Genomic DNA, 26,911 nt, shown 5'->3' on the forward strand with positions numbered 1-26,911 from the left:
GCATAAAAATAGCAGGCAATGGGTTTGATACGTTTTAACCATATTTCCCAACGGGCATCCCGTCGCCTGGGCCGTTGCAGTGGCTAGCTGGAGGGCTGTGTTTACAATTACGTTGTAGCTCCCGCGGGATACGAGTTGACATTTTGGTGTCTAGGCCTATATAGATATTTTATTTTTCATCAACAAAATTCTGTATATAACATACATTTCATCATACTGCGACAACTGTCGGCATCATGTTTTCGAAGAGATCTATATTAATGTTCATAAACATTAACAACATCACATTTTTTTTAATCAATAATACTATGTACAATACCATACTTGTAACATACTATAACATAACCAATTTTTACACATAAAACATCTTACCCTAAACATTACATTTTCACGTTATTTTCTAACTATCTATCCAATTTTCGTTACATTTTTCTTCTCTACTTTCTTTAGTAGAAAAATAGAAATAGCCATATGAACTGACAGCTAATTGATCGGTTTAGTATAATATGTTGATATTAAAAATAAAAATGATTGTGTTAAGTATTTTATAAAATGGAAATTATTTTCACTATTGGAAGTACAGGAAACGAGCGCAACCAGGACAATTGAACGAGCGCAACCAAGACAATTGAACGAGCTGCTATAATATAATTGGGGCAACATGTTTGTACAGATATAAAACGACTGAGTTTGTCTTGTGGCGGTGTAATACTGTAGTATCGTCTCCAATGACGTCACCACAGAGAGCTGAGTGTATCACGATGTGTACGCGCGGGTATCAAGTAGGTCTATTAGATTCTTCGTTGTGTCACTTAATGTCACTATATGTAGTAAAATTAGCAGTAAGAAGAATGTGGTAATGTAGCATTAGCGGAGTACAAGCGGTGGAAAAACACCTGTTGTACGTGATAGTACCTGTGGTGTAGCATTCATTGTGTAGAAAATGTAGCAATAGAATAAAACATGGATGCCTCAAGTGGTATAATAATTACTATAACAGTTCTGTAGTGTGCGTTTGTGTATAGAAATTGATGAAATGTATGGTACGCTTACGTGATAATAATGTTGTAGTGTAGCATTAGATTTTGTGTAGCAATGTAGAAGAAATGTGTCTCTTGTAGTATATACTGTAGTGTAGCGGGGAAGGTTTGTAGCCAAACAGGAGTAGAAACATGTACGTTTCTGTGGAATAAATTAAATGAGAATGTAGCTGCTATATGTAAAGAGAATGTAGCAATATTAGATAGTGTATGTGGTTGGAATAAAGTACTGTACATGATAAAGTAAATGAGAAGGTCGAGTGCCACTCTGTAGTGTAGCAGCAGGGTTTTGTAGACAAACAGGAGTAGAAACATGTACGTGTCGGTGTAATAAATGAAATGAAAATGTAGCTGTTATGTAAAGAAAACTAGCAATATTAGATAATGTATGTGGTTGGAATAAAGTACATGATAAAGTAAATGAGAAGGTCGACTGTATTATAGTGTAGCAGCAGACAGACAAACAGGAGTAGAAACATGTACGTCTCGGTGTAATAAATGAAATGAAAATGTAGCTGTTATGTAAAGAAAACTAGCAATATTATATAATGTATGTGGTTGGAATAAAGTACATGATAAAGTAAATGAGAAGGTCGACTGTATTATAGTGTAGCAGCACTATAAACAGCAGACAGACAAACAGGAGTAGAAACATGTACGTGTCGGTGGAATAAATGAAATGAGAATGTAGCAATATGTGGTTGGAATAAAGTACTGTCGTGAAGCAGTGGCATTTGTAGCGAATGAGAGTAAGCAACATTACTCGGTAGTGTAGAATTTGACTTGTGTGAAACGTAGCAATGAAAGATGTAGGCCTATGTAAGGAAAACATACTGCAGTGGATATTTTTGCAATTAATGTGTAGAAGATGTAGCAATAGAATTAAATATTATATGCCTTAAGTGGTATAGTAATATCACAGTTCTGAGGTGTAGAGTTTGTGTATAGAAATTGATGAAATGATCTGTGTGGTACGCTTACATGGTAATAACAAAACTGTGTAGCAATTAAAGAAAACAATTACTGCAGTGGATTTTGTAGCAATAGAAGAAGTATGTTCGCGCTATAGCAATGTAGTAGGTAATATAGTGAAGCAGTGGAGTGTGTATGCTACAACAGCAGAAATTATGTACTTCGTGGTACTTTTGTATTTGAAGTAATTTGATGAGTTTGACCTTGATGAGTAGATAAAACATGCATTTTTAAAGTTGTAAGTGCATTGGAATTTATGTAGCAATCATAGAAATCACATACTTGGTAGTAGAATAAACAGTAGCTTATGTAACTACGTGTATAACAGTAGAGTGTAGGTAGTGATAGAGAAACGTGTGTGTTGTACTTGCAGTAGTGTAGTGTTCTGTAGCTTTTAAAATTGGGGTATATTTCACGACGCCCGTTCTGTTTCGCCGCTGTTGAAAAATAGGGAGGATTGATCAATGTCGTTTCAAAGGTTTATACTTTATAATAAACAATGGATACAAACAATATAATTAGAATAGAAACCGGAGTTAACCTTTAAGACAATGATTTTGCTTAAAGGGCGGCTCCGGGTTTAAAATTTGTAATGTTTACTTTAACATGTAAACCTGTACTGTGGAGCAAAAATTCTCATTCCCCACTCTCGATCCAATTTGATCAAGGTTGCATACGTATATTTTATTATAACCAATAGAAATGTTAACACTCCGGAGTTACCCTTTAAGCAAATATTTGTATGCATTTGCCCACTTCAATTGTAGATTACGAGGTCCATTAATTAAACTGATTTGATATTTAAAAGCCTCAGTTTTTGACAATCCACCAGGACTTTGCCTTTTTCGACAGGAATACTTCAACTTAGACCCTTTGAGTTACTGACATTTGTTCTGCTACTGAGGTAGGCGGTATGTAAATGAGTTTTAAATAAAGTCAGTGTGGGCTTACAGATTGGTTCTCACTTGAAGCCAACGCAGAGGAATGTAAGCGCGCCGCAAGCAAACTGACGCGATGGATTGTCCGAAGTGTCGGTTGTGATTGGCCAACTCACTTGTGTTGTGCAGACGTCGTTGTGTTGCGTGCAAGTGAAACCCAGGCTTAATGAAATCAACTCAGCTCTATCAACACATCTTTTATGGATATCAAACTTCCAAAAATGGATTGCTAATTTCTTTAGTTATTTTCGTTTAGAAATGCATTTAATTAATTTGCGGATGAAAAATATAGTAAGTCTGTTGAATTAGTGATTCTGATTGTTATCTCTCAGCAGAGTTGTTAAATCGTTTCGTAAACGTCTCAACTCTTATCAAATTTGATCTAAAGATCGTCTGTCCAAGTCCAGGGTCGTGACGTATTCACTAAATCAACTGGATCAAACACAAGGTCATCTACGTTCCTTCTTTTCGGATTAAACAAAAGTAAGACCATAGTTACAGAAATTGTACTGATAACGTAGATCAAGAACATAAAACGGTCGATAACCTCGGCAACGCGTTGCCAATCTCTTAAAATGCGTTCTTCGCGTCGCGTTTTCTCGCTAGCTGTACGCATACTAATAAGTATATCATCAACCGGTGTGGCAATGCGTTTCAGATATAGTTTGTAAATGCAATTGTGTGAAAGCACGTTTCCGGTGTCTTCAAGCGCATTTTCCTCCTCGATAGATCTTGCTGTAGGAACGTGTATACCATACTGGCTAGACATACTATAATTACTCATATCACGTGGTACAAGGTGCGTTGAACTACGACCATGTCCTGTCCTGTGGAAAAGAAACAAAAGAGTCAGAAACGTGTTAAATCTCAGTGTACACTAGCAACAAACGTGTTAAATCTAAAGCTTGTTTCCCACTAGCGACTCAATACAAGGGATGTAAGGCAACGTAAGTAGTGATTTTACCAATCACAAGCAATGGATTATTAGAACAGTGGCTAGCAAACGTTATTTTGCAGGAAAGTTTTCCGTTTGCTAGTTTCGTCCAGTTGACACACTTTGGTGAACTGCAAACAAGTTAGTTGGTCACTTTGTGAACAAATGGTCTTTTGGTGCTCAGCGGTCTCCGTTAACTTTAACGCTATTTCCCAATACGCAACGTGCAAGTTCCGCCCACTTTGTAAACAAATCGATCTGCGCGTGCGCAAACATTACGAAAACATTTAGCTACGTAGGTCGAGAAACTTATTTCTTAAAAATAGCGTCAATGAAAAAACGTAAACCGTTTAAAATTAACGTTTACGTGCTCCTGCGAAAACTCTCTAATGACTCTAGTAGTCTAGACATGCAGCAGAAACTTCTCCAAACAGGGGAAACTCAACGTTTGCAAACACAAGTTCTGTTAAGTTTGCTCGACTGGCTCGGGTCGGGATTATTCTTTTCTATTTTAAAAATTTGTAATACTTACCGTGTTACAAGAGAGCTTCGAGATGACGTGCGTGATCTGACCATACTTCGATGACGTGTTTTTTTCCTTGCGTGTTTTTTCCACCTACTTGCCTCGAAATCGTCTTCATCACTTTCTGGTGCGCAATTACAAAGTTTCATGCAGACGATTTTTGACAGGTAAATGAATGTCAGCACCTTCAGCCAATCAGGAACCTCGGATGTACAATTCTCTCCCCGGTCAACAATGTTTAATATTAACACATTCATCGCAGTAGAAATTGAAGTTAAAACCATAATTGCTATGTAATACTGGGCTATAACAATGAAAAGAAAATGAATTAGTAGAAACGGATTAAACTTAACTTTGCCATCAAATTACTTTTATAACTTTAAAGATATATTGTCCTCCTGAAAAAATAATTTATAACAAAAATTTTTTGAATATGCCATTTTAATGTAACATAATAATTATCCACTTTGACTAAAAATTGGATGGAAAGAAAATGTATTTACCTAAAAAACTGTAATTTTTATAGCTAAATATGGTCAAATTGGCTGCCAGCCAATGGGTTTTTGGTTGAATGTAACCATTTATTTGTCATTTTATGAGTGAAAACATTTTTTTTTCGTTTTCTATGGAAATGATTACCTTTATTAAAACTACAAAATAAAATATTTTAAGTATAATTTAATTAATCTTATTTTTTTAGGTTTATGGGGGACAATACATTTTTAAACTATTTTATAACATCTTATCACAATTGTCAGTCGTGTCACTTTTTTAATTAATAACTTTAAAAAAAATTGAATTAATTTTAAAGCATTTTGGCACAAACTGTTTTGAGTACATATGTATAATACAAAATTAATTATAGCTAATAAGAAATTTTTTATAGCTTGGTTTCAATATATGACGTAACGCGAGCGTCACACTGCGCACGTAATTTCACCAATAACTGTGATTGGTCAACTTATTTACGTTGCAAACCTGAAAACTTGACATTCAAAACATTCATTTCTTATTTGCTTTTGATTGTGAAAATAAATTAATAGTCCATATATTGATATTACCATAAAACTCTATTTAAATTTACTACTGATTGTATTTCGTTATTTGCATAATTGTATTTCTATAGACATTTGTAATAAAGTACAGTCCACGGTATAGTTACAATTCTATCGAATCCAGACGTCTAACATCATAAATCATTCATGATTTCTGCTCCAGACGTCGAGTAACAAAAATATGGGGTCCCGCGTGCCAGATTGCTTTGCACAATAAAACATTTTTCCTTAATCGGTTTTCAAAATGACGCCACCATTTTGGAAATAAATGTTAATTTTGATTGATTGAAAATAACCTAAGCATTTAAAAACAAATCTTAGTTAACAAAGTCCATTTTATAAATAACTGCTTTGATGATAAATAATGTCTCAGTTTTTACTTAAGCACTTTTTAGCTAAAGATTGATAAATGTCCAGCACCTATCCTTTTGTACTAGATCAATACAATTATAATATTATATTAACAATCGACAGTATTGATTATATTATTTACATATACTAGTGATACCACGCACATACACACGATTTTCCGGGCGCGTGCAAACTTTCTTAATGAATGGCACGGCTATTTTTATGCGCGCAGCGTCAACCATGTGTCTCTTCGTGACGTTGTCAATGACGTCATACTTACCGATTAATGGAAAATGATCTGAAGTTCTTGGCATAGTTTCTGCAACTATCAACATGAATACGTTTAAACACAAAATTAATGTTACACATAACGAAGCTTTGACAACAGCAACGCTGTACGGCATCCAGAATCCAACCATGGACAAACCAGATAAAAGAAATATTGGCATCACCAGATTATAGATATAATACAGAGGTTTACGACGAAGCTTAATCTTGCACGTGACATCAACATAGCTGACATCCGGGCAACAGAGATATTGTTCGACACTGCGCACAAAGTGCGTATTTAACATTTTCCATTGCTCGTTCTCCATGAGTTCGTAAATTATCGGAGCTGCAGTGGCGTTAAACAAATCTAAGTATTGCTGATCGTACGTCCATGAGCCGAACTTTAAATCACACTCGTGGTAGTCAAAGGGAAAGTGCGTTATGTCCAAAAGACATATACTGTGTACGATAAACGGCTTACTGGCAATCCGCACTAGCCCGTCGTGACGTAGCACAGCATTAGTTAATAGAAGTTTATCCATAAAATCTGAATCTTTACTTTTGCCTCTATAAAGTAAAATAAACACAATTAGTTTGTTTAAATATGTATTGTCCCTCTGAAAAAAAATAATTCTTAAAAAATGTGTTTTTTAATTTCCATTTTAATGTAACATAATAGTTATCCACTATGAATGTAAAAATGTATTTACCTAAAAAAATGAAATTTAAAGCAAAAAAATGGTCTAATTGGCTGCCAGCCAATGAGTTTTTGGTTGAATTTAACCATTTATTTTGTCATTTTAAAAGTGAATTTTTTTTTCTATGGAAGTGATGAACTTTATTAAAACTACAAAATAACATATTCAAATTCTGATTTAATTTATCTTCAGTTTTCATGTTTTTGGGAATAATACATCTTTAAAGGGTTTCATATTTACATGTAAATAATAATAATATTATTAATAATAATATTGTTATTAGTAGGCCTAATAGTACATTTTTATTTATCATGCATGCAAACTGTTTATGACTATAGGTAATAATTATGGTTTGGGGTACTGTATAATTTGTAAAAAAATGAAAGAATACGTTAGTGTTATTATTATTATTATTATTATAAAATTTTGAAAAAAGGTGGATATAACAGAAAAGAAATATTAATGTTCTGATTCTAAGAACAGTAACATTGATAAAATCACATAATGTAAAATACATATATATATATATATATATATATATATATATATATATATATATATATATATATATATATATATATATATATATATATACCACGCCGAGAATGTTAAAGAGTCGCTATCCAATCGAGTTCGAACAATACCATGAAAGCCCCAGTGGTCTAATGGTTAGGACATCTGCATATCAAGCAGGCGGTCCGAGTTCGAGTCTCGGTTGGGGCGACTTTTTCTCATTTCACAGATTTCCTCATCTTTATCGTTTCAAATTAATTAATTAAATTTCAGTATATCACCGGGCGGTTTAGAATTAATGTTCTGTGCCTGATTTGTTTATATATATATTATATATATATATATTATATATATATATATATATATATATATATATATATATATATAAACCTAACAAAAGTGAGAATAACAATGAAATAGTTATTATTATTATTATTAGAAATAATTGTATTAATCTATTGAAGATGAAATGAATAAATAGTGGTTAACGCCACAAAAGAGAAAAAAAAATTATTATTATTAGTAATAGTACATACATACAACGTTATAAACTGTTTATGATATATGTATAAATGTAAACATATAATTTATGCATCAAACAACAGTATATGTTTCATCAAACGAAGGCTGACTGGTGGTCAGCTTTTGTCACCAAGTGGTTAGTTTCACTCTTCATATTCCAAACATGATATCTCATTAACTTTATGCACGCCCATGTAATGCATTATCTATGCATGTGAAAACTTATGGTAATTTGTTTGCATCAAGGGACGTCTTCTCAACGTCCAAATATATGTCGCCTCTTTACTCTTTAAAGCTATCACGTGTTCACACAATAAAACAGATTCAAACGGGCAATTCTGAATAAATTCATTTTTTAACATTGGAACTATTTTATGTCTATAGCATACAAATAAACTAATGCCATTTTGAAATTTACCTAATCCTAGTGTATGCGTTTGTTTGTAATATAATCAATAGAGTGGTTTAACGAGTTTTGGTATTAACGCGGCGAATGACATATCCGTGATGAGCATGACTCGACGAAACGGTGGCAGACTTCGACAATGGGTGTTTAATTATGTGTCGTAATGTCGTTTTAAAAATTCACTTTACAGTTTTAAAACACATCATCTAAGTTTAATATCATTCCACTTTGTGAAAAAATAACTGGAGCCGCAATTCGTCATTAATATTGCAAAGAAATATTGTAAACGCTAGGAAAATTGTCATTGTTGAAATTTGACGGACTCGTACGTACGTACAAAAGGTTGTTTGAACGCGCGTGTTGATATTTGACGCGACTTAACAAAGGTCAATCGTTTCTCTCTCCATGTGGTGTTAAGCGTGGTTCCTACTAGAACGCAACGCAGCGACGTATCGACGCGGCAAAGTGCTGTATTGCGTAGTCACAAGTGGGAACCGACGACGCAAAAGTGCTGCAAACATCGCAGGTTTGATTTCACGCAGACGGTGACAAACACAATTATTAGAAGGGCATTTGCTTACGTTGCGTAGATTACTTTGCGTCGCTAGTGGGAACCAAGCTTTAGTAACGACATAATGTCAATCGATTTAGCAATACAGACAATTGATGCGTAATTCTGAAAGCAGGTTGTGTTAACATTATTTGAATGTCCAAAAATAGTTGGAGACGGCAGGCATCGGCCAGTTGTTTGCTAATAAAGTTAAATAATAATGAAATCGTGTTGACGCAATTTAAGCGTCCGTCGTTTCAACACAAAACAAATCAGATGATAAAAGTTATAATAACATCATACTATGCAAGTCTAGTGACACAATAATTGGCTTGCGTCGCCTAGATTTTTTAAATAAAAAATGTTTTAAAATTGTAATTGAGGTGCGTAGTAAAATTGTAATACGTAGGGCGTGGTAAATTCTGACAGTTCGGCAAGGCATTTAACATTTAATCGAGGTATCATGTATCAACATTCAGATGTGGGTCAAATTAAAGTCTAAAGGGCGTGGTCAGTTCGAGAATAGAAAAGTTAATCGGTGTATCATACAGCATAAATGAATTCCCAGTCGTGGCAATTTCATCCACAAAAATGGCTTAAAGGGTACCTACCACCGGGCTTTTAAAAATATATTTATTTTTTGACAAATAAAACATATCTCTGCCATCAGCTTTCGTTTTGCTTTGTCGATGAAAAAGTTATATTTATCAATATATCAATGTTGTTACAGTCAAAGGAGATATAGCAAAAATTAAACCCGAAATACTCCTTTAAGAAAGAAAAAAAAATGTGGTCATAGTCATAAACACGTTTTTTTGTTTTGAGATTAGAAAATGAATATTGCCAAGTCACAATAATAAACATAACATAATGATAGATGCATTATGCCGAATTTTAAAGTATATCTAAATACGGATTTTAAACTCCAAAGCAATGATGGATTTTAGAATGATACCATGCATTATAAATGCCACATACTGATTGTTGAACATTTCACTGAAATCGATGGCAGTCTAAATGTCTTTCTAAATGAGAGAAACTATAAAAAAAATGAGAGAAACTAAAAAAAAAAAGTGAGAGAGTCCTCACTTGGGTACCCCGAGTAAAAAAGTAAAAGATAGATATTGGAGGTCTACACTGAAATGTTAATACACCTGCATGGCGGATGATTCGACAGCCAAGAATATATATATATTTTTAATCGCTGTCATAAAAGAGTGCTAAGTGTATCTATATATAAATTTACGTAAGGGCAAAATTCGGTAAATCTCGGTTTATTTCTAGAATTTCTACTCGATGGTATAGTTGGTTCATACTTTCGGTACTGATTTTAACCATCTGATGTAACCCTGTTTACTAATTAAATTGAGTTAGGTAATTAGTTATTGACGATTAAAACGAATTTAGGTTCAACGATTTGCCCCAAATAGGGGTGTTTTCCGATCGTGGTATACACTGTCTAATGGATGTCCATCTTGAAAAATACCCGCCACAAAAATACGAGGAGGCTTCGCATTTTCCTATCTCCTCCTATGATAATTGTTTTTAATAGCTGAAAACTGGTTGAACAGCTAGAGTACAGCATCATAATGTTGAAGACAGGCCGATTTTCTTTAAAAAATACTATTTTGATAGATTTAATATACGATTATACAAATGTATTGATTTGCGATGAATGGAACATTCCAATCTCTGTTTCACAAGTGTCTATTCCCTCAGGCGTCGTAATATAAAGGCAAGTACAGTACTGTATACTCGAAATTCGATCCATTTTTGTTTTCAATCTGTGCTGCAGAGGTTGGATATAATTTTTTTTTAAACGGATAATGAGCTAGCGTTTTCACTCGAAGTATATTATGTACAAATCTTTATTATTGCAGTTAAACCACCCACATCATCACCTTTCCCTCACTGGCATGAGTAGCGTTGTAAAACCAGTAGAGAATAGGCCTACGGTACATCACATGCCCTAAACGCAGAACAACTTTAGTGGGTAGGGTAGGAACCAACTTAAGTATGAATTGGCTCTAAGAAACAATTGAAAACCATTAGGCCTACTAATTAAGTTGAGTTAGATAATTTAATATTTATTGACGATTAAATCGAATTTATGATTTTCCCCGAATAGAGGTGGTTTTCACAAATTGTTTTACATTATATTATAAACATATACACGTCGTAGTGATGTATCGTTACATGTGCTGTACTATTTCAATCGACTAGGACGGTGATAGTTTCAACAAAGTATTACATCGCAATGTTTTACTGTGTTTAGTGGTATATTATTTGTAAAACATGAAAGCAATTAATATTTCGTTACTAAATGGATAAAGAATATATTTTAACATTGTTCCTCTTTGCACCCATCCTCTTCCCCATCCCTCAACCCTAATGTTACATACAAAACACAAATTAAGTTTGTTTAAATTTGACTTAAACAATTGGTCTTATTTGTGACAAGTTTCTCTTTCGGAAGTAATAGGGTGCTGATTTTAGTTGAGTACATAAATCACAGTGTCTATTTATTCGTTCCTGTACACGACATGTATTATTGTCCTGCGGTACGTACATTTGAAATCGCCAGTTTTTTAACGCTGAAATTATTATGTATTCGAGAACCATCTGTGGGCAGGACCTAGATGGTACGCGAGCGAAGCGAGCGTACCATCTAGTTATTAATAATTTTCAAATTATTTAAAAAATGTTTAAAATGTCAAAGATTCCGTGTTTGTAGATTGTATTAGCCTAATAAAACTGCACTTTACTTTGGCTCGTCAACCTTTTTCGTTCAAAATGGTAAATAGAATAATACATAAAGGTGAAAAGTAAATATTCCGTGTTCGTATCACAACGTTTCGGTATTAATTCGTTGTGAACTTTCTGTTAAGTAAAACTGATACTGCTCCGCGCACTTGTCAGTGTAAATTTAACGTCAATAAATTAACTTAAGTGTATTGGTATTCCATTCATTACCCCTACATCGTGACAGCATGAGGATACTAATAAACATTCTTCGAATGATCATCATTCGATTAATTTGACTTTCTATCGTATAATGACGAGTTCAGCTTGGTTCTCACTAGCGACGCAACGTAACGCAACCGACGCAACGTAAGAAAATACCCTTCCAATAATTGTGTTTGCCCCCGCCTGCGTGAAATCAAACCTGTTCGTTGCGCGTCAACGTTAAGCGTGGTTCCCACTAGCGACGCAACACAAGGACGTAACGCAACGCAAGTGAATTGACCATTCCCAAGCGATGGCTTATTCGCTTGTGATCGATTGCTAACTGTCATTGCTTGTCATTGGTTAAAACGCTTGCATTGCGTTTACGTCCTTGCCACGCTTAACGGGACACTAATAAAGGAGATATTTTGTTTGTGTCCCGAATTTGTCTTTTTTTAGTCAACTTTTATAAATCACATCTTATAAACCCCTATTAGATGCAGATAAGAAATATACACATTTTTTATATATTTTCTATTCTAATCTAAATAGGCCTACCTCCTATTCTAAAGAATTTTCACTATTCTTTGACCTTAAAAACTACACAATTACAATGCCTTAATGTGGCATAAACACATTTAGCCTTCGAGCATCACTAATACATTTTCATAACATGGGATCTATTTTAATATCTGTTGTATTTAAAGCCCCATGGCTATTTAAAATCAATGTGTTTTTTCTTGTATTATGTTATGACACAATTGGCGCTTCGTAGAATTATTATGGTAATCGTAAAGCACCGGGAATCATATCTTTGTATATTGTTCCCTTGTGAACATCCCCAGTCGTGCATTGATTTTTAACATAGATTTCAGCATAGACGAATGAGAATAGAAGCTTAAGACAGCGAGAATGAGTGATTTAAAGCTTGGGTACAGATATGAATTTTAAATATAATATCTTGTTAGTTGTAGATAAATCAAATATTTGTAATAGAAATCAAGAAAAAATATGAATTTCCCTTAAAATGGTCAAATACAAAATCTAGCAAATCTCTTACAAAAACCAGAAAGACATTTTTTCAGTAGTTAGGTAGTTTAACCTAATGTAATAACATGTCTAGTGACTCCCTAGAAAGTAAAAAAGATGGTAGATGGATGGATAATTGTTGCTATATAGCATAAAAATAAAACTCTGAAGTTGAATTAAAATACTAGAAATGTAAAATTCAAGTTATATTACCTATATTTAGTCATCTGATAACATTTTTTACCACACCGTTTATTTTTCATAGTTTTTTAAAAATGCCTCTCTATTTACAACATTTGTGTACAAAAGAATAGAGATTTTACTGTGTAATTGCAACTATCCGCCTACACCCCCCCCCCCCCAAGTGCTTTTCAAAAGCTTTTCAATAAAATCCCAAAAATTATGAAATAATTATTGGAATATGATCGACATTTTTAGGCCTAGGCCGATGTGAATGCGCATTGAGTTAAGAGTTTCTTTTTGAAATAAGGGAAAACGATAAAGTTGAAATTACTTTTACCTTCAGTTAACGAAAAGTGAATTGAAAATATCTTTATCCTTAGGCCTACGTATATTGTATAATATCATAGGCAAATGTCTTGATACAGCGTCGTATGTAAAATATGTTATCTAATGCTAATCATAGCATAATATAGATATCACATGTGATATAATGTGACACTGTATTACAGAATGTTCTTAATATAGTTAATATGCTATATTACAGAGAAGCGGGTGAATGTACACCCGTGGCGTTTGACAGACTTGACATATCGTTTATAATCAGCTATGAAATTTGAGAAATTACGCAAGCAATATATCGTGGGTGATTTTAATCGTGCCATTAATTTTACTCACATTTCATAATAATTATGACAGTTATATAAACAAATCGAATATATCATGCATAACTACAATATTCACTGCAATATATATTGTAGATTGACAAAGAAAGAAAAGAAATAGGTAGCTACACGCTGAATTCTGTAAATTTACTGCTAATAGTATTTATCCCTTTAGGTTGCACGTAACGTATCAAGTAAGTAAGTAACTCGAAGCAATGTGAAGGCCCTACATCCATATCGAACGTAACCCCACCTATTTGTCACTGTGACAAAAATGCATTTTTCCCCCGAGCTCATATAGTAATACATCGACTTTTACCCCATCGAAAACCATGCACAGACCTGGTTCTTTTCCTACTTGAAAAACCACGTGATTGTTTGGGATTGAGAATGTTTTACGTGGAAAGTGTGTTGCTGAGTATGAAGTCACTTCTACGGATTCTCCTCGAGTTTAAAGGTTATCTCTGCTGCTTTTAAACCTCAATGGTGCAGCTTTTGTTGCTGCAAGGAGTTTGGAGACTTCAACCAAACGTATGAATGTCAAAGACGTTGTACGAGTACTGGACACTGACAGATGTTGTCTTTGATGGTGACTTCCTGACGGGGTGTTACACGTTGCTGGAGAGGCAGGCATGACATGCAGGTACAACGTCACCACAATTTGACGAATTGGCAGTTTCTTAGCAATTTTTCTCGACGCTCTTTATGGACGAAGTTGAATCATGAAACCACAAAAGAATGATGGTTAATCGGTGGAAAATGTTGACACAATAAACAGTTTACTGGAATTGGAAGTTCTTAAAGAAAAATGCACACTTTTTAAAGATATTTAAAATGTATTTGGGCCTATAAAGAATACCCACTTTTTACGAAATGTCCGCGAATGAATACGAGTTAAAATGATCTTGTTAGGTGTACTACGAACTATCTGTTACGATCTTCAAATCTCTTCATTTAAAGGGGAGAAAATTCTATTTTATTGTGATAGTCTTCTGTTTGTTGTATGTATGTAATTTCTATTCTGAAATAAAGTGATCAATTAGCTTTTGTAATAAAGAGACTATACTGTTTTCAGGAAAGATTTGGCATACGCTATTGCTGAATAAAGCTTGGTTCCCACTAGATTCAGATAATTCAGATTCAGATAATATTTATTTAGATAATAATGAATGAATATATACAAAATAGAAAAAAGATATTAAAGTGAACATAGATAAAGCAGTAATTGGTAGTCATTATTATCATGGATCCCTTCTAGAAGTTAAAAACTTGTTTCGCAGGGACAACAAAACACATTACTAAAAAAATAAAAATAAACCTAGAATATATAATTATATAATTTAGGATAAAAAATTACAGTATAATAACATAACTAACATCTTCTTTATAAAAATTATTTAAATTATATTTCAATAGTTTCATGATAATTATAAATGAAATAAATACCGATATTGGTAAATGAAAAAAATATGTATACATAAATTATAATTTATGTATATATATAGTATATACATTATATATAGTATAGATTAAAGATTGCAATAATAAACAACAACTAATATTTTGTGTAAACATAAATAGTATATGAGTATAAATAATGATAATAAGCATATTAACTAAGCAGTATAATATTTAGATATATAATGATTCTTTAACTTTTTTCGGAAAGTAAATAATGATATTGACGTTTTGATATTTGGCGGGATATGATTCCACAAATTAGGACCTGATATAGTTATAAAAAATTTAGTTTTAGTAAGTCTAGCAAAAAGAATGTTTAAATGAGAAGTTCTTAAATCGTAATTGTGAAATTTGGTACGTTTACAGAGCATATCAATTATAGAAATAGGAAGTTGGTTTTTTAAATAATTAAACATAAAACTGGCAACTTGAACATTGTGGATATCCGTTAATTTTAATATACCAAGACGTAACGCAAGGACGTAAACGCAACGCAAACGTTTTAACCAATGACAAGCGAAGTTATAGACAGTTAGCAATCACAAGCGAATAAGCCATCGCTTGTGATTGGTCAATTCACTTGTGTTGCGTTACGTCCTTGTGTTGCGTCGCTAGTGGGAACCACGCTTAAGAATGTTTGAAGGGAGGGGATTGGGCTATTAACAAATTCACTTGAAATGACAAAAGAAAAGAACGAAATAGGAATTAAAATGTATAATAATAGAAATAATAATGATGATGTTTACTGGGGTTAAACTTATATTTAAACCAAAGAATAACATAAATAATAGAATTAAAGAGAATAAATACTAATAGTATCTTTAGAATTTATCAATAATAATATACACAGATATTGAATATAATGCTTCTTACTATGTGTAGTGTTTTACTGATATTAAAATGCATGCCGTATAAAGATGACTTTAATCATAGTTATAATGGATGGATTTTTGTTTTCATAAGACGTTGATATTTCGATAGAAATCACTTTTGACAATGCATACATATCGTCACGAATTAAATCGTCATTTCTTTCACTATTTACTTTAGTTAATGCTTACTGATGACTTTTACTTTATTATCCACTAGTCTGTGTATATTCACTGCTAAAGAAGCATCGATCATCGCGTGTCATTCTTATCTATTTATGCTTTCTCACTCCATTGATCACAATGGAAGCCGAACTGTAGAAATCTTCTTATTTCTTAGCTTTCATCTTTTACTATTACACGAATCGTCATTTTTTTTTATTGATAGAAAACTGCTCTTCCTGTTCTTTTTTAACGAGGAAAATGTTTTTGAGTAAAGTGTACGATATATTGTGTGACGTCACATACGATAATGTGTGACGTCATAATTAATGTATACAATGACGTAATACATAGCAAGCATACGCATTGGTCATTGCTGCGTGAATGTTCGCACTTGTAACAAACCAATCGTTGTTCTTACTTTGTATTTTTTTAAATGTTTTTTTTTCAACTATCTTAAAGGGCCTTTCACACCTGCTCCGGCACGGTTCCGGTCCGGCGACGGCAAATCCAATCGAACGTCAATGTTTCGTTTTTACGCGGCTAAGCGCATATCGATTGGTGCTTGGCCGCGTGGAGCGTCGTGAAAACGAAACATTGGCGTTCGACTCGCCGGACCGGAACCGTGCCGGAACAGGTGTGAAAGGCCCTTTAAAGAGGGTAACCCTTCCAGTTTATCACAGTGTGTTAACTGATATTCAGAGGCCCTCTACTGTAAATGTACTCGTTTGTATAGGTTACAGGGCATACACACTATATAATTATTTTAAAGGATTTCACAGCTATAGTCCTAGAACACCGCCATTGGATCTCGTAGAAAACTCCAAAATATTACATAGGCCTACATTACATAGAACTCCAAGATGATTCTCCAAAACCGTACTTATATGAATTATCAGTTTGGTTATACATGTCAAGTTTTCAATAACAAATATAATATTATAATTAATTTATAAAAAAATTGATAATATCCCCACATGAAAATGTAAAATAATGTAAATTCATGATTTATATTCAAATTCAAATAGATCAGTCACAGAAATACAATTTACCGTTATGTCGTTCTGTAATGATAATGCATTACACAGACAAGAAAAAAAAGCTACGTTTGCAGATAAAAAATCAATTTCAACAAAAGATGAAAGTAATAAAATGTATAACGACACTGACTTTAATTTGACAGTATGTACATTGAATATAATATGAACATTTGATGGGTGCAACACTGAAAGTGAATGGAATGAACTATGACCTATATAAAGAAAAGATGGTATAACCCGTGGTTTTTCCTGTACTGTGACAGCGTTGATTCAAATGGAAATTGTCATACAAAATTGACACTCGGCCGCGTATTTTTTTTAAATATAAAAAAAAAAAAAAAAAAAATTCGACAGATTAATATTTCATATAACTACAGCCTGAACTCTCTGAATAATCTCTCTTAATTGTAGCTAACGATGTTTATTTATTTGTTTTATTATACCTTATTTATAGAAGGTGATCCTATACAGCATATGCTGACAATCAAGAGGCCATCTTGATGAGTGACAGTGGCTGTGTGTATACTAGTACACCGGGGTAACCCCCTACTCATTGCAAAAGATTCTTTCAAGTGCACATGAGCCAGATGTTTGCACTGGACCTACGGTTTATAGTCCTTATCCGAGAAGACTCGTTCTACCACCAGAACCATGGAGTGAGTGAAGTTTAAACCTTTACCGATGTTAATCTGACATGGTATTACGGTTCCATTGTCTTAACTGCTTGAATATTTATTTAAATATGTATTATAAAATAGTATTCAAATGTCAGAAACCTTTACGGGGTAACAACCTTTTAAGATATTGTTTGAGAGTTTGAAGCACGTTTCAAAATATACCATACATGTATAAGAGTGGCATCCCCGAGCAATACACAATAACTGTCATGCATATGCAAAATAAAAAATGAACACAACTTACGTATTGTATAGTGTTATATCTGGAATCCATATTTCGGAACCCGGGATTCTGACTTCATAGATGTTTTCATAGTCTGCCGGATTCCACGTAAGCTTTTCATCAAACCAGTGTTCAAATATGTGCATATTTAATTTTAAAATCTGGTCTCGTTCACTCTGTGGGTAGAAGAAATATTAATTTAATAATCGGCCTGTATCTACAATGTTTCCAGTATATCATATGCAAGATCCGTGATACAGCACATGTTTTACACATGTGATGCATAGGTTTAACCACGGTTATCCATATTACAGGGAGGTGTATCATCCCGTGTATCATGTATACAGATTCCGTGTGATACAGTTACCCATTTGCGTACTAGTGTGAACCGAACTTTAGTTTGCATACGTAACATGAAATATGTAGATTCTTTAACCTCCTGCAATGTAAATTTAAGTTTCTATTTCATAACTTGCATTCACACTTTTTGTAAAACCAACAAATAATAGTTTCAGATCTGCGACAGTAAATATAGTCTTCATATCATTTTCTGTATTCTCTTAAAACATTGCTACAAAATTACTTATGATACAATTGATAATAATTCTATCATTGCTGGTCACATTCCGTAATTGATAAAAACTAAATATATTATTGTCATTAATATTTTGCTAGATAAACTATCTCTGAGATATTATTATTAATATACAAACAAGAAATACTAACTTTTATAATCAATGGGGTTTTTATTAAATTAAAAATTGCTGTTTTTTTAAAGAAGGAAATAATCTCATGTTTGATTTGTTGAAAGAATACAAAGTAACATTACTAATTGCCTTTAGGTGACGTCACAATGAAACGAACATACGCGCGCGTACGCGTACACGAGCAGTACTGGTCTTTGTGTGCGGTGGTGTCACCGACATTTACAAAGAAACTACTAAAAATGAATGTTTTTAAACAGTGTCATTTAGGCTTATTTAAAAAAAATGATGTTTTGCGTTGAAAGGTCTTATTATAATATCATTTTTTTAAATAGTACTTATGTAAATAGAAATTATTATTATAAAGCAAAAATATTATGCGCCTAATTGTGGCTTTGGATTGTCTATATGACATGATTGATTTGTTTCTTCAATGCAAGTTCAATCCTCGTGGGGTGGAATCGTCCGCACAGAAAGCTTTTAACGTTTTGTTTAACTATTACATCGATGATTATTTGATGGATAGCAACTTTGTTTTGTCGTTATATTTATAAAAACGCATAATAATTTAATTATCAGCAGGATTGAAATTTTATCTCCTATACAATTGGACTTGATGATTTGCAAAATTGTTGTTTTATGGGAATAAATATATCTGATAGGATATAGCGTGATGGGATCGAATTTGTCAGGTCGCTTTGTATATAACCTACCAGAGTTTTTATCAAATCTTCTTGGTTCTCACTGTCACTTGTGATTAGTCAACTGACTTGCGTTGCGCGTACGCCACTGAGATGTGGCAACTAATTTGACAAAAAAAAGTGTGATGTGCCCAAACATGGTAGGGATATGCCCACATATGGTAATGGTATGACATCATAATGTTCATATATGGGCACATCATTTTTTTTTTGTCACATAAAATTTGATAGTGTAGACGGAGCTTTATGCTTGGTTCCCAACGCAAGGACAGACGTAAGCGTAACGCGAGTAATTCCACAACGGAATTCGCTTAGATTGCATGAGGCAATCGGCTTAATAATTATGTTAAAACAGCGTTTAATTTGGTTGCTAGTTTATGAATTAATGATGTGTATAGATATATTATTATTAATGTATTTCCTTTTCTGTTTATTATAAAATTATAGTAGATCTAATTTTTAAATTAATCTTACTTAATTGAGGAAAGTAGTTTATAAATTTTTGAAAGTTTATGTCTGATCTTTTCGACTTCATCTTTATCGTATAGTATAAAATGCTATCATCGGAATAACGCAATTACTGTGTAACTTTACTCATAATGTCCCTCAGCAGCATCTATTAACATAATGTAATATATTTGGCATATTAACGGATGATGTTGTGCGAAATGGTGAAATGACCGAAGAAAACAGCTTAAACTGTAATAAGCACGTAGAGCGACAGATCACGCTCAAGACAGCAAAGTAAATGCCTTGAAAATCATGATAAATCCAACTTAAAAAGTTGAAATGCATATGGAACGCCAGTTGTAAAAGTTCTACATAATTGATATTCTGTATAGTTTCTTCCATGAAACGTACTTCGCCGGCGTCAGTCAGACTAACTTTCCATAATTATACAATTAATAGGTTTAACGTCACACACGACTTAAACATCCTACCCGTCTGGTCAATTGGTCACTGGCTCAGAGTGACCGTATGACACTTATGCCCTCTATAGTAGCTAATCATATTCGTGCGCTAACCGCGTGTCATACTTGCCTTTGGGTACCACGAATTTTGTTTAATATTATCATAGAAATTAACATTTTCTTTTACTTTTCAGGTTCTAAAGCTCTGTCCACACTATCAAACTAGTTCAACAAAAAAAGTGTGATGTGCCCAAATATGGTAGTGATATGCCCACATATGGTAGTGATATAACATCATCATGTTCAATCTTCTATCGACTAAAGCCGAAGTATAGTCGTTATCTCGGGACCGTTCTATGCCCACCACCAGGTAGGCTTACTTCATTAGGCTTCTATGAATGGATGTACTGGTTGTGAAACAGGAACGCTAGTAGACCAACCCAGTACCGTTTTGATTACGATCAATCTGGAAATTACCTCACGATACTATCAAACTAGTTTTGCAAGAAAAGTGTGATGTGCCCAAATATGGTAGTGATATAAAATCATCATGTCCATATATGGGCACATCAATTTTAATTTTTTTTAAAGTTCGATAGTGAAGACAGCTGAGTTTTAGTATCATCATCGCGACTATGACTGGTCAAATTACTGGCGGCGCGCTTACTTCATTGCGTTGCGTTCAATGAGTCGAGTGGGAACGAAGCTTTATATCTACGTATACAGTGGCGGATTACAATGTATATTTAGAAAGTTGTTTACCCGTAAATATTATTTCAGATCAACCACTAATCTAACCAATATGGGACGGTTTGTCGATTTTATTCCAATCACGTTTGAGCCACGTGTACGTTCTAATAATCCCAAATTAATGCTTTAATACTGTACTGAGTTAAATACATCATACAATTTAAATGAATCAAACGTTCCCAGCTGCACAGTTTTGGCTATTATGAACTCACTCATGCGTAGCAATTATGAACTCACTCATGCGTAACAATTATCGGATATTTATAACAATCTTTCAAAATCGGATTGTATTGGACCTTATAAATCAGCGTCGTCGTCTTATCTGGTGAGGTTTAAACCTGCCAGAGAGGTTGTCATGAGATCAGTGTTTAAACCTACCGTCAGCTTAAATTCATGACATGTAACTTCTTATTAATTACTTTTTGAAGTATTTTGGATTTCATTTAATCTTGTTCACGATTTTAGTATAATCATACTTTCAATTTGATTAAATTACCATACTACCGGTGCCAAAACAAGTTCATGTATAGATGTAAAATAAAAGGTTTATAGTTTCAATGGTAACATTTTCATTCAAACATTTTCTCCCGGAATTTTTCATGACATATTATTCCGTGATGTTTTCTTTATGACCTGGTCATAATATTCTTGAAAACAGAAAAGAACAGATTTAAATTGCTTTCTAATATGTTCAACTTATACTTAGTCCCCAATAGCTCTATGCGCGCACACTTTCTCCGGTATTTTCACTGTACATTGTTATACATGTACATCTATTTTTCTTTGGTGACATAATTGTGAAAACCTTTTTCTGGTCAGGATAGTTTGTTTAGTAACAAAGACAGACTTAAGTTGTTTTTGTAATAATAAGAGGATATAACTTATTTGCAGTGTCTATTTACACTGATAATAGTAGTAGATTATGACGGACCAATAGCTGTAATCCCAAAATCATCGAGCCTACCGCCAAATAGCAGACATCGATCTTCACTGCACCTGACGTGTATGGCTGAGAGCGCGCAATTCAAAAGCTAAAACAAAACTGTGTGGAATTCTCGTTAGCTTGACTCAGTGTTGAAGAGATGGGAGGAAATAAGTAAACAGCATGCTATACTTAGGAGAGGAAAGCAAGAAAAGCCAGCAAATAGAACTGGAAAGGGGTGATAGGCCTATAAGGTATGTAGGACATAATTGTGAAAATGGTGTGAATTTGTTTATGCTAGACTCGAGGTACTATTTCTCACTGTGGTGGTTTGTGGGTCAGCATGCAATAAAATATATATGCAAAATTTATTAAATATGAAAGAAATATGATTGATAAGGCAGACACAGTCACTGGGTATTATCCCAGGAAGAAATTTCGAAGAGAAAAAAAAACTGGCCTGAAACATGTTGGAAATTGAAAATTATCAGGATAAAAAAAAGAAAAGTTACATTTGCGTTTATAAAAGATAAAAGAATGACTTCTGAACGCGCGCGACTATAACATGCTATAAGTCACTGATCACCTACCCGGATACTGCTGGCATGCATCAACCGCTGTTTGTTGATAGGTTAAAGAGCTGTAATTAATCAGTCATGATTAAGCTGGTATTCTGTTTAATATTGTCTATTAAGCTACCGATATTTTTCTCCTCGTAATGAGAGTTTTAATGAGTTAAATTATATTACCATTCCCGTATAGCATATGGATGAGAATGCAATTTTCTGACTCAGAGCTGCCTGTCTAGGCTAAAGTACAATTAAAGCCTATGAATACTGATATCAACAATGATGATAACAATACTGATATCAACAATGATGATAACAATACTGATATCAACAATGATGATAAAAAATACTGATATCAACAATGATGATAAAAAATACTGATACCATCAATGATAATAAAAAAATACTGATATCAACAATGATGATAATACTGAATCTATATGTAAATAATATATGTATATATAAAAATAAAATGTTGGTTTGATCGTGTAATTCACAAGTCGAATTATTTATATTACGCGTTGTCAGTGGCGCGATTTTCCACACGCCCACAGTGTTGATACTACCATATATAATTTTAATAATAATTACAGTATATAAACACAATAGGCATATAATTAATTCTAAACCGCCCGGTGATATACTGAAGTTTAATTAATTAATTTGAAACTATAAGATGAGGAAATCTCCAACCGAGATTCGAAACCAGACCTTCTGCTTGATATGCAGATGTCCTAACCATTAGACCACTGGGGATTTCATGGTATAGTTCAAACCCGATTGGATAGCGACTATTTTTTATTTTTTATATTTTTTTATCTTTTATTTTTTAATGTTAAAACATTCTCGGCGTGGTACGGCGGAACAACACTAGTCTCCGAGATTAAATATATTTAAGATATATAATGTAAGGACTTCTGTACCAAGACGTATTTAGGGCATATCATATCAAACATATCTAAGTTGTATACTGCATAACACGCAAACTGTTTGTTTATACAAGGCGTGGCGTGAGTTAAAACATATAATACGTTATTTTCAAAATTATAAGCTGTGTAGACATACTGTAGCTATGTTATAAATAATAATTATATAATTTTATTAATATTAATGACTTCATTCTACTCGACAAAATGGCTGTGGATTATCATATTAATATCAATAACAATAATTAATTTAATTAATGAATATATTTAAGAATTTATCACGCACTCATCATTAAACACCCACACTTATTGAGTTTTGATAGCTTTTTAACAATGAAGAATGAGATTTGCATTAACACTATAAATGCCATTCTTATAAAAACACAAAATGAATGTATGCATTTTATAAGTAGGTCTACAGTAGTTGAAAAGATACATTTAAAAATGTCTAAAAACAAAAACTCACAATATCAACAATTTGTTTCATTTTAAAAGTGAAGTAGACGTCGATTGAATTGGAAGAATTTGTTATTGGCCGAAGACGTTTGTTGTAACCACCTAATAAATCCACCACCAGCCTCTGCTCACTAGGAATCTCTCTTGGTACTGCTGTAACACAACAAAAAATGATAACAATAATGATAATGATAACGATAACGATAATGATATGAATGATAACAATAACGATGATGATAATGATAATGATAACAATAATTATATAAATAGTGATAACAATAATGATTAAAATAAATGAAACCAAAAGAAACAACATTGATATCAAATAATGATATCAAATGATAACAATGATGGTATTCCGATGACTAGCCTGGTCATCAGTAGTATCAATGATAACAATACTGGTATCAACAATGATGATAATAATACTGATATCAACAATAATGATAACAATACTGATATCAACATTGATGATAACAATACTGATAACAATGATAATAAAAATACTGATATCAACAATGATGATAACAATACTGATATCAACATTGATGATAACAATACTGATAACAATGATAATAAAAATACTGGTATCAACAATGATGATAATAATACTGATATCAACAATAATGATAACAATACTGATATCAACATTGATGATAACAATACTGATAACAACATTGATGATAACAATACTGATATCAACATTGATGATAACAATACTGATATCAACATTGATAATAAAAATACTGATATCAACAATGATGATAACAATACTGATATCAACAATGATGATAACAATACTGATATCAACAATGATGATAACAATACTGATATCAACAATGATGATACCAATACTGATAACAATGATAATAAAAATACTGATATCAACAATGATAACAATACTGATATCAACAAGGATGATAACAATACTGATATCAACAATGATAACAATATTGATATCAACTACAATGATAACAATACTGATATCAACAATGATGATAACAATACTGATATCAACAATGATAACAATACTGATATCAACAATGATAACAATATTGATATCAACTATAATGATAACAATACTGATATCAACAATGTTAACAATACTGATATCAACTATAATGATAACAATACTGATATCAACAATGATAACAATATTGATATCAACTATAATGATAACAATACTGATATCAACAATGATAACAATATTGATATCAACTATAATGATAACAATACTGATATCAACAATGTTAACAATACTGATATAAATAATTATGATAAAATACTGATATGAACAATGGTGATAACAATACTGATATCAACAAAAATGATAATACTGATATCAACAATGATGATAACAATACTGATATCAACAATGATTATAACAATACTGATATCAACAATGATGATAATAATATTGATATCAACAATGATAACAATACTGATATCAAATAAATAATGATAATGATATCAATAGATAATGTCATTGTAATAAAGGATCAATTTTCGAGTAGTCTATTGAACTTTTTCAATACTGAAAGGGATAATGTACTAAAACCATGACTTAGTTAACAATCCAAAACAAGTTCTTAAATCAGCCACTAGTTAAACTGCCCTTTAATTTCAATAAATGAAAAGTAAAATGTGTTTTTTAATGTATAGCATTCAAACGTAAAATCATTTAAAGCACTCTTTTGGATCTATTTACGAATCAGAAGGAAGATAGGTTATTCAATCAATTAATACATCGAGCCAAATAGTCATTATAAGCCATCAAAGAGTAACCAAATCTGTTTAATGTTATATATAGAAGCGAAATTAGGGAATAAATCAAATTTAAATCAGGCAGCATGGTGATAGTCAGAGCGTGGTCAATTTGAAGGTAGTGGGAAATGGCTGGTTAGCCGTCGTGTTCCTATAAGATACTTAACAAGTGATTATAGTTTCATGATTTGTATTATATTATAATTATAGTTATGTTTGCATACCTTGACTAGTATAGTTGACGCAATTTGGATAGTTCGGAAAGTTAACACAAATTTCACAGGGTAAACACTGCTTTAACGAGTGGATATATACATCACCGGGATCACACTTCATGTCCAAGTTCGCACCCTGGCTTTGCAGGCCCTGGTCCTTGTCCTGTGCAATTCCATTGCTAAAGGGCCGCACATGAAGCAAAGTAAAGAGCATGGAAAGTAAAACTATTCGCTCCACCATAGCAGAACAATAACCGTGAATACGAGCATTCGAGACTACGTCCGCGCGCGCGTATTTAACAGACGATCAGAACTGGAAGACCTTCAACAGTTTGTTCAGGACTATTATTTCTTCTCTAAATAATACGGTCGTTGTTGTTATTATTATTCAGACTGGTTTACCAGGTGAACAATACCAACATTATTGATTATATTCCAAGATAATTCACAATAAATATGTATTTTTCCAATTTCTTGAACAACTCACGACTCATGTCGTCTGCATTCCAGCTTGTTGTCACAAACACAAGATAGCAAAGCTTGGTAAATAATTATTCCTGAGTGTGTCAGAAGAAGAAAAATCTACTATCTATCAGTTTTTCCTTCGTGCTGTATGTCGTACTACTGGTCAGAAAAATATACAAAATGCTGTTGAAAAATTCGTAATTAAATTGTATTCACTTTCACGCTATAGTGTGTTTCTTCTTGTGAGGATGCGCTTCACCAACCAATCAAATCGCTTGTTCTATATAACATATTCGACGAATTAATTTTACATAATGAAAAGGCCGTTCATCCATGATGACGTCATAGCAATACAAAATGGAACATATTCAACCTTTTGGCTTTATTTTAATAGATATATGTTTTCAATGAACTATACAATAAACCGTTACTGTTGCAAGTTGATGTCTGCGATAAGTGACTCAATTATAAAATGAATGGAATTAAAAGTGAACGTTATCATTG

At 32.9% G+C, this 26,911-nt stretch overlaps 1 protein-coding gene across 2 annotated transcripts; it reads right to left on the reverse strand.

Annotated features, from left to right (window-relative positions):
* Window positions 1-167: 167 nt before the first annotated feature.
* On the reverse strand, window positions 168-26,857 carry LOC140054334 (neuronal acetylcholine receptor subunit alpha-10-like). 2 transcript variants are annotated; one of them, XM_072099280.1, is made up of 6 exons: window positions 25,952-26,857; window positions 23,974-24,113; window positions 18,046-18,200; window positions 6,094-6,650; window positions 4,417-4,711; window positions 168-3,777 (listed from the first exon to the last, which is right to left on the reverse strand). In XM_072099280.1, the coding sequence occupies exons 1-6, from the start codon at window positions 26,181-26,183 to the stop codon at window positions 3,333-3,335; spliced, it is 1,824 nt and encodes a 607-aa protein (XP_071955381.1). In that variant the 5' UTR covers window positions 26,184-26,857; the 3' UTR covers window positions 168-3,332. The 2 variants fall into 2 exon arrangements, with proteins under 2 accessions (XP_071955381.1, XP_071955380.1); XM_072099279.1 differs by having other exon boundaries at window positions 23,974-24,116.
* Window positions 26,858-26,911: the final 54 nt, after the last annotated feature.

Source organism: Antedon mediterranea, chromosome 7, assembly GCF_964355755.1.
Source record: "Antedon mediterranea chromosome 7, ecAntMedi1.1, whole genome shotgun sequence".
Classification (NCBI taxonomy): domain Eukaryota; kingdom Metazoa; phylum Echinodermata; class Crinoidea; order Comatulida; family Antedonidae; genus Antedon; species Antedon mediterranea.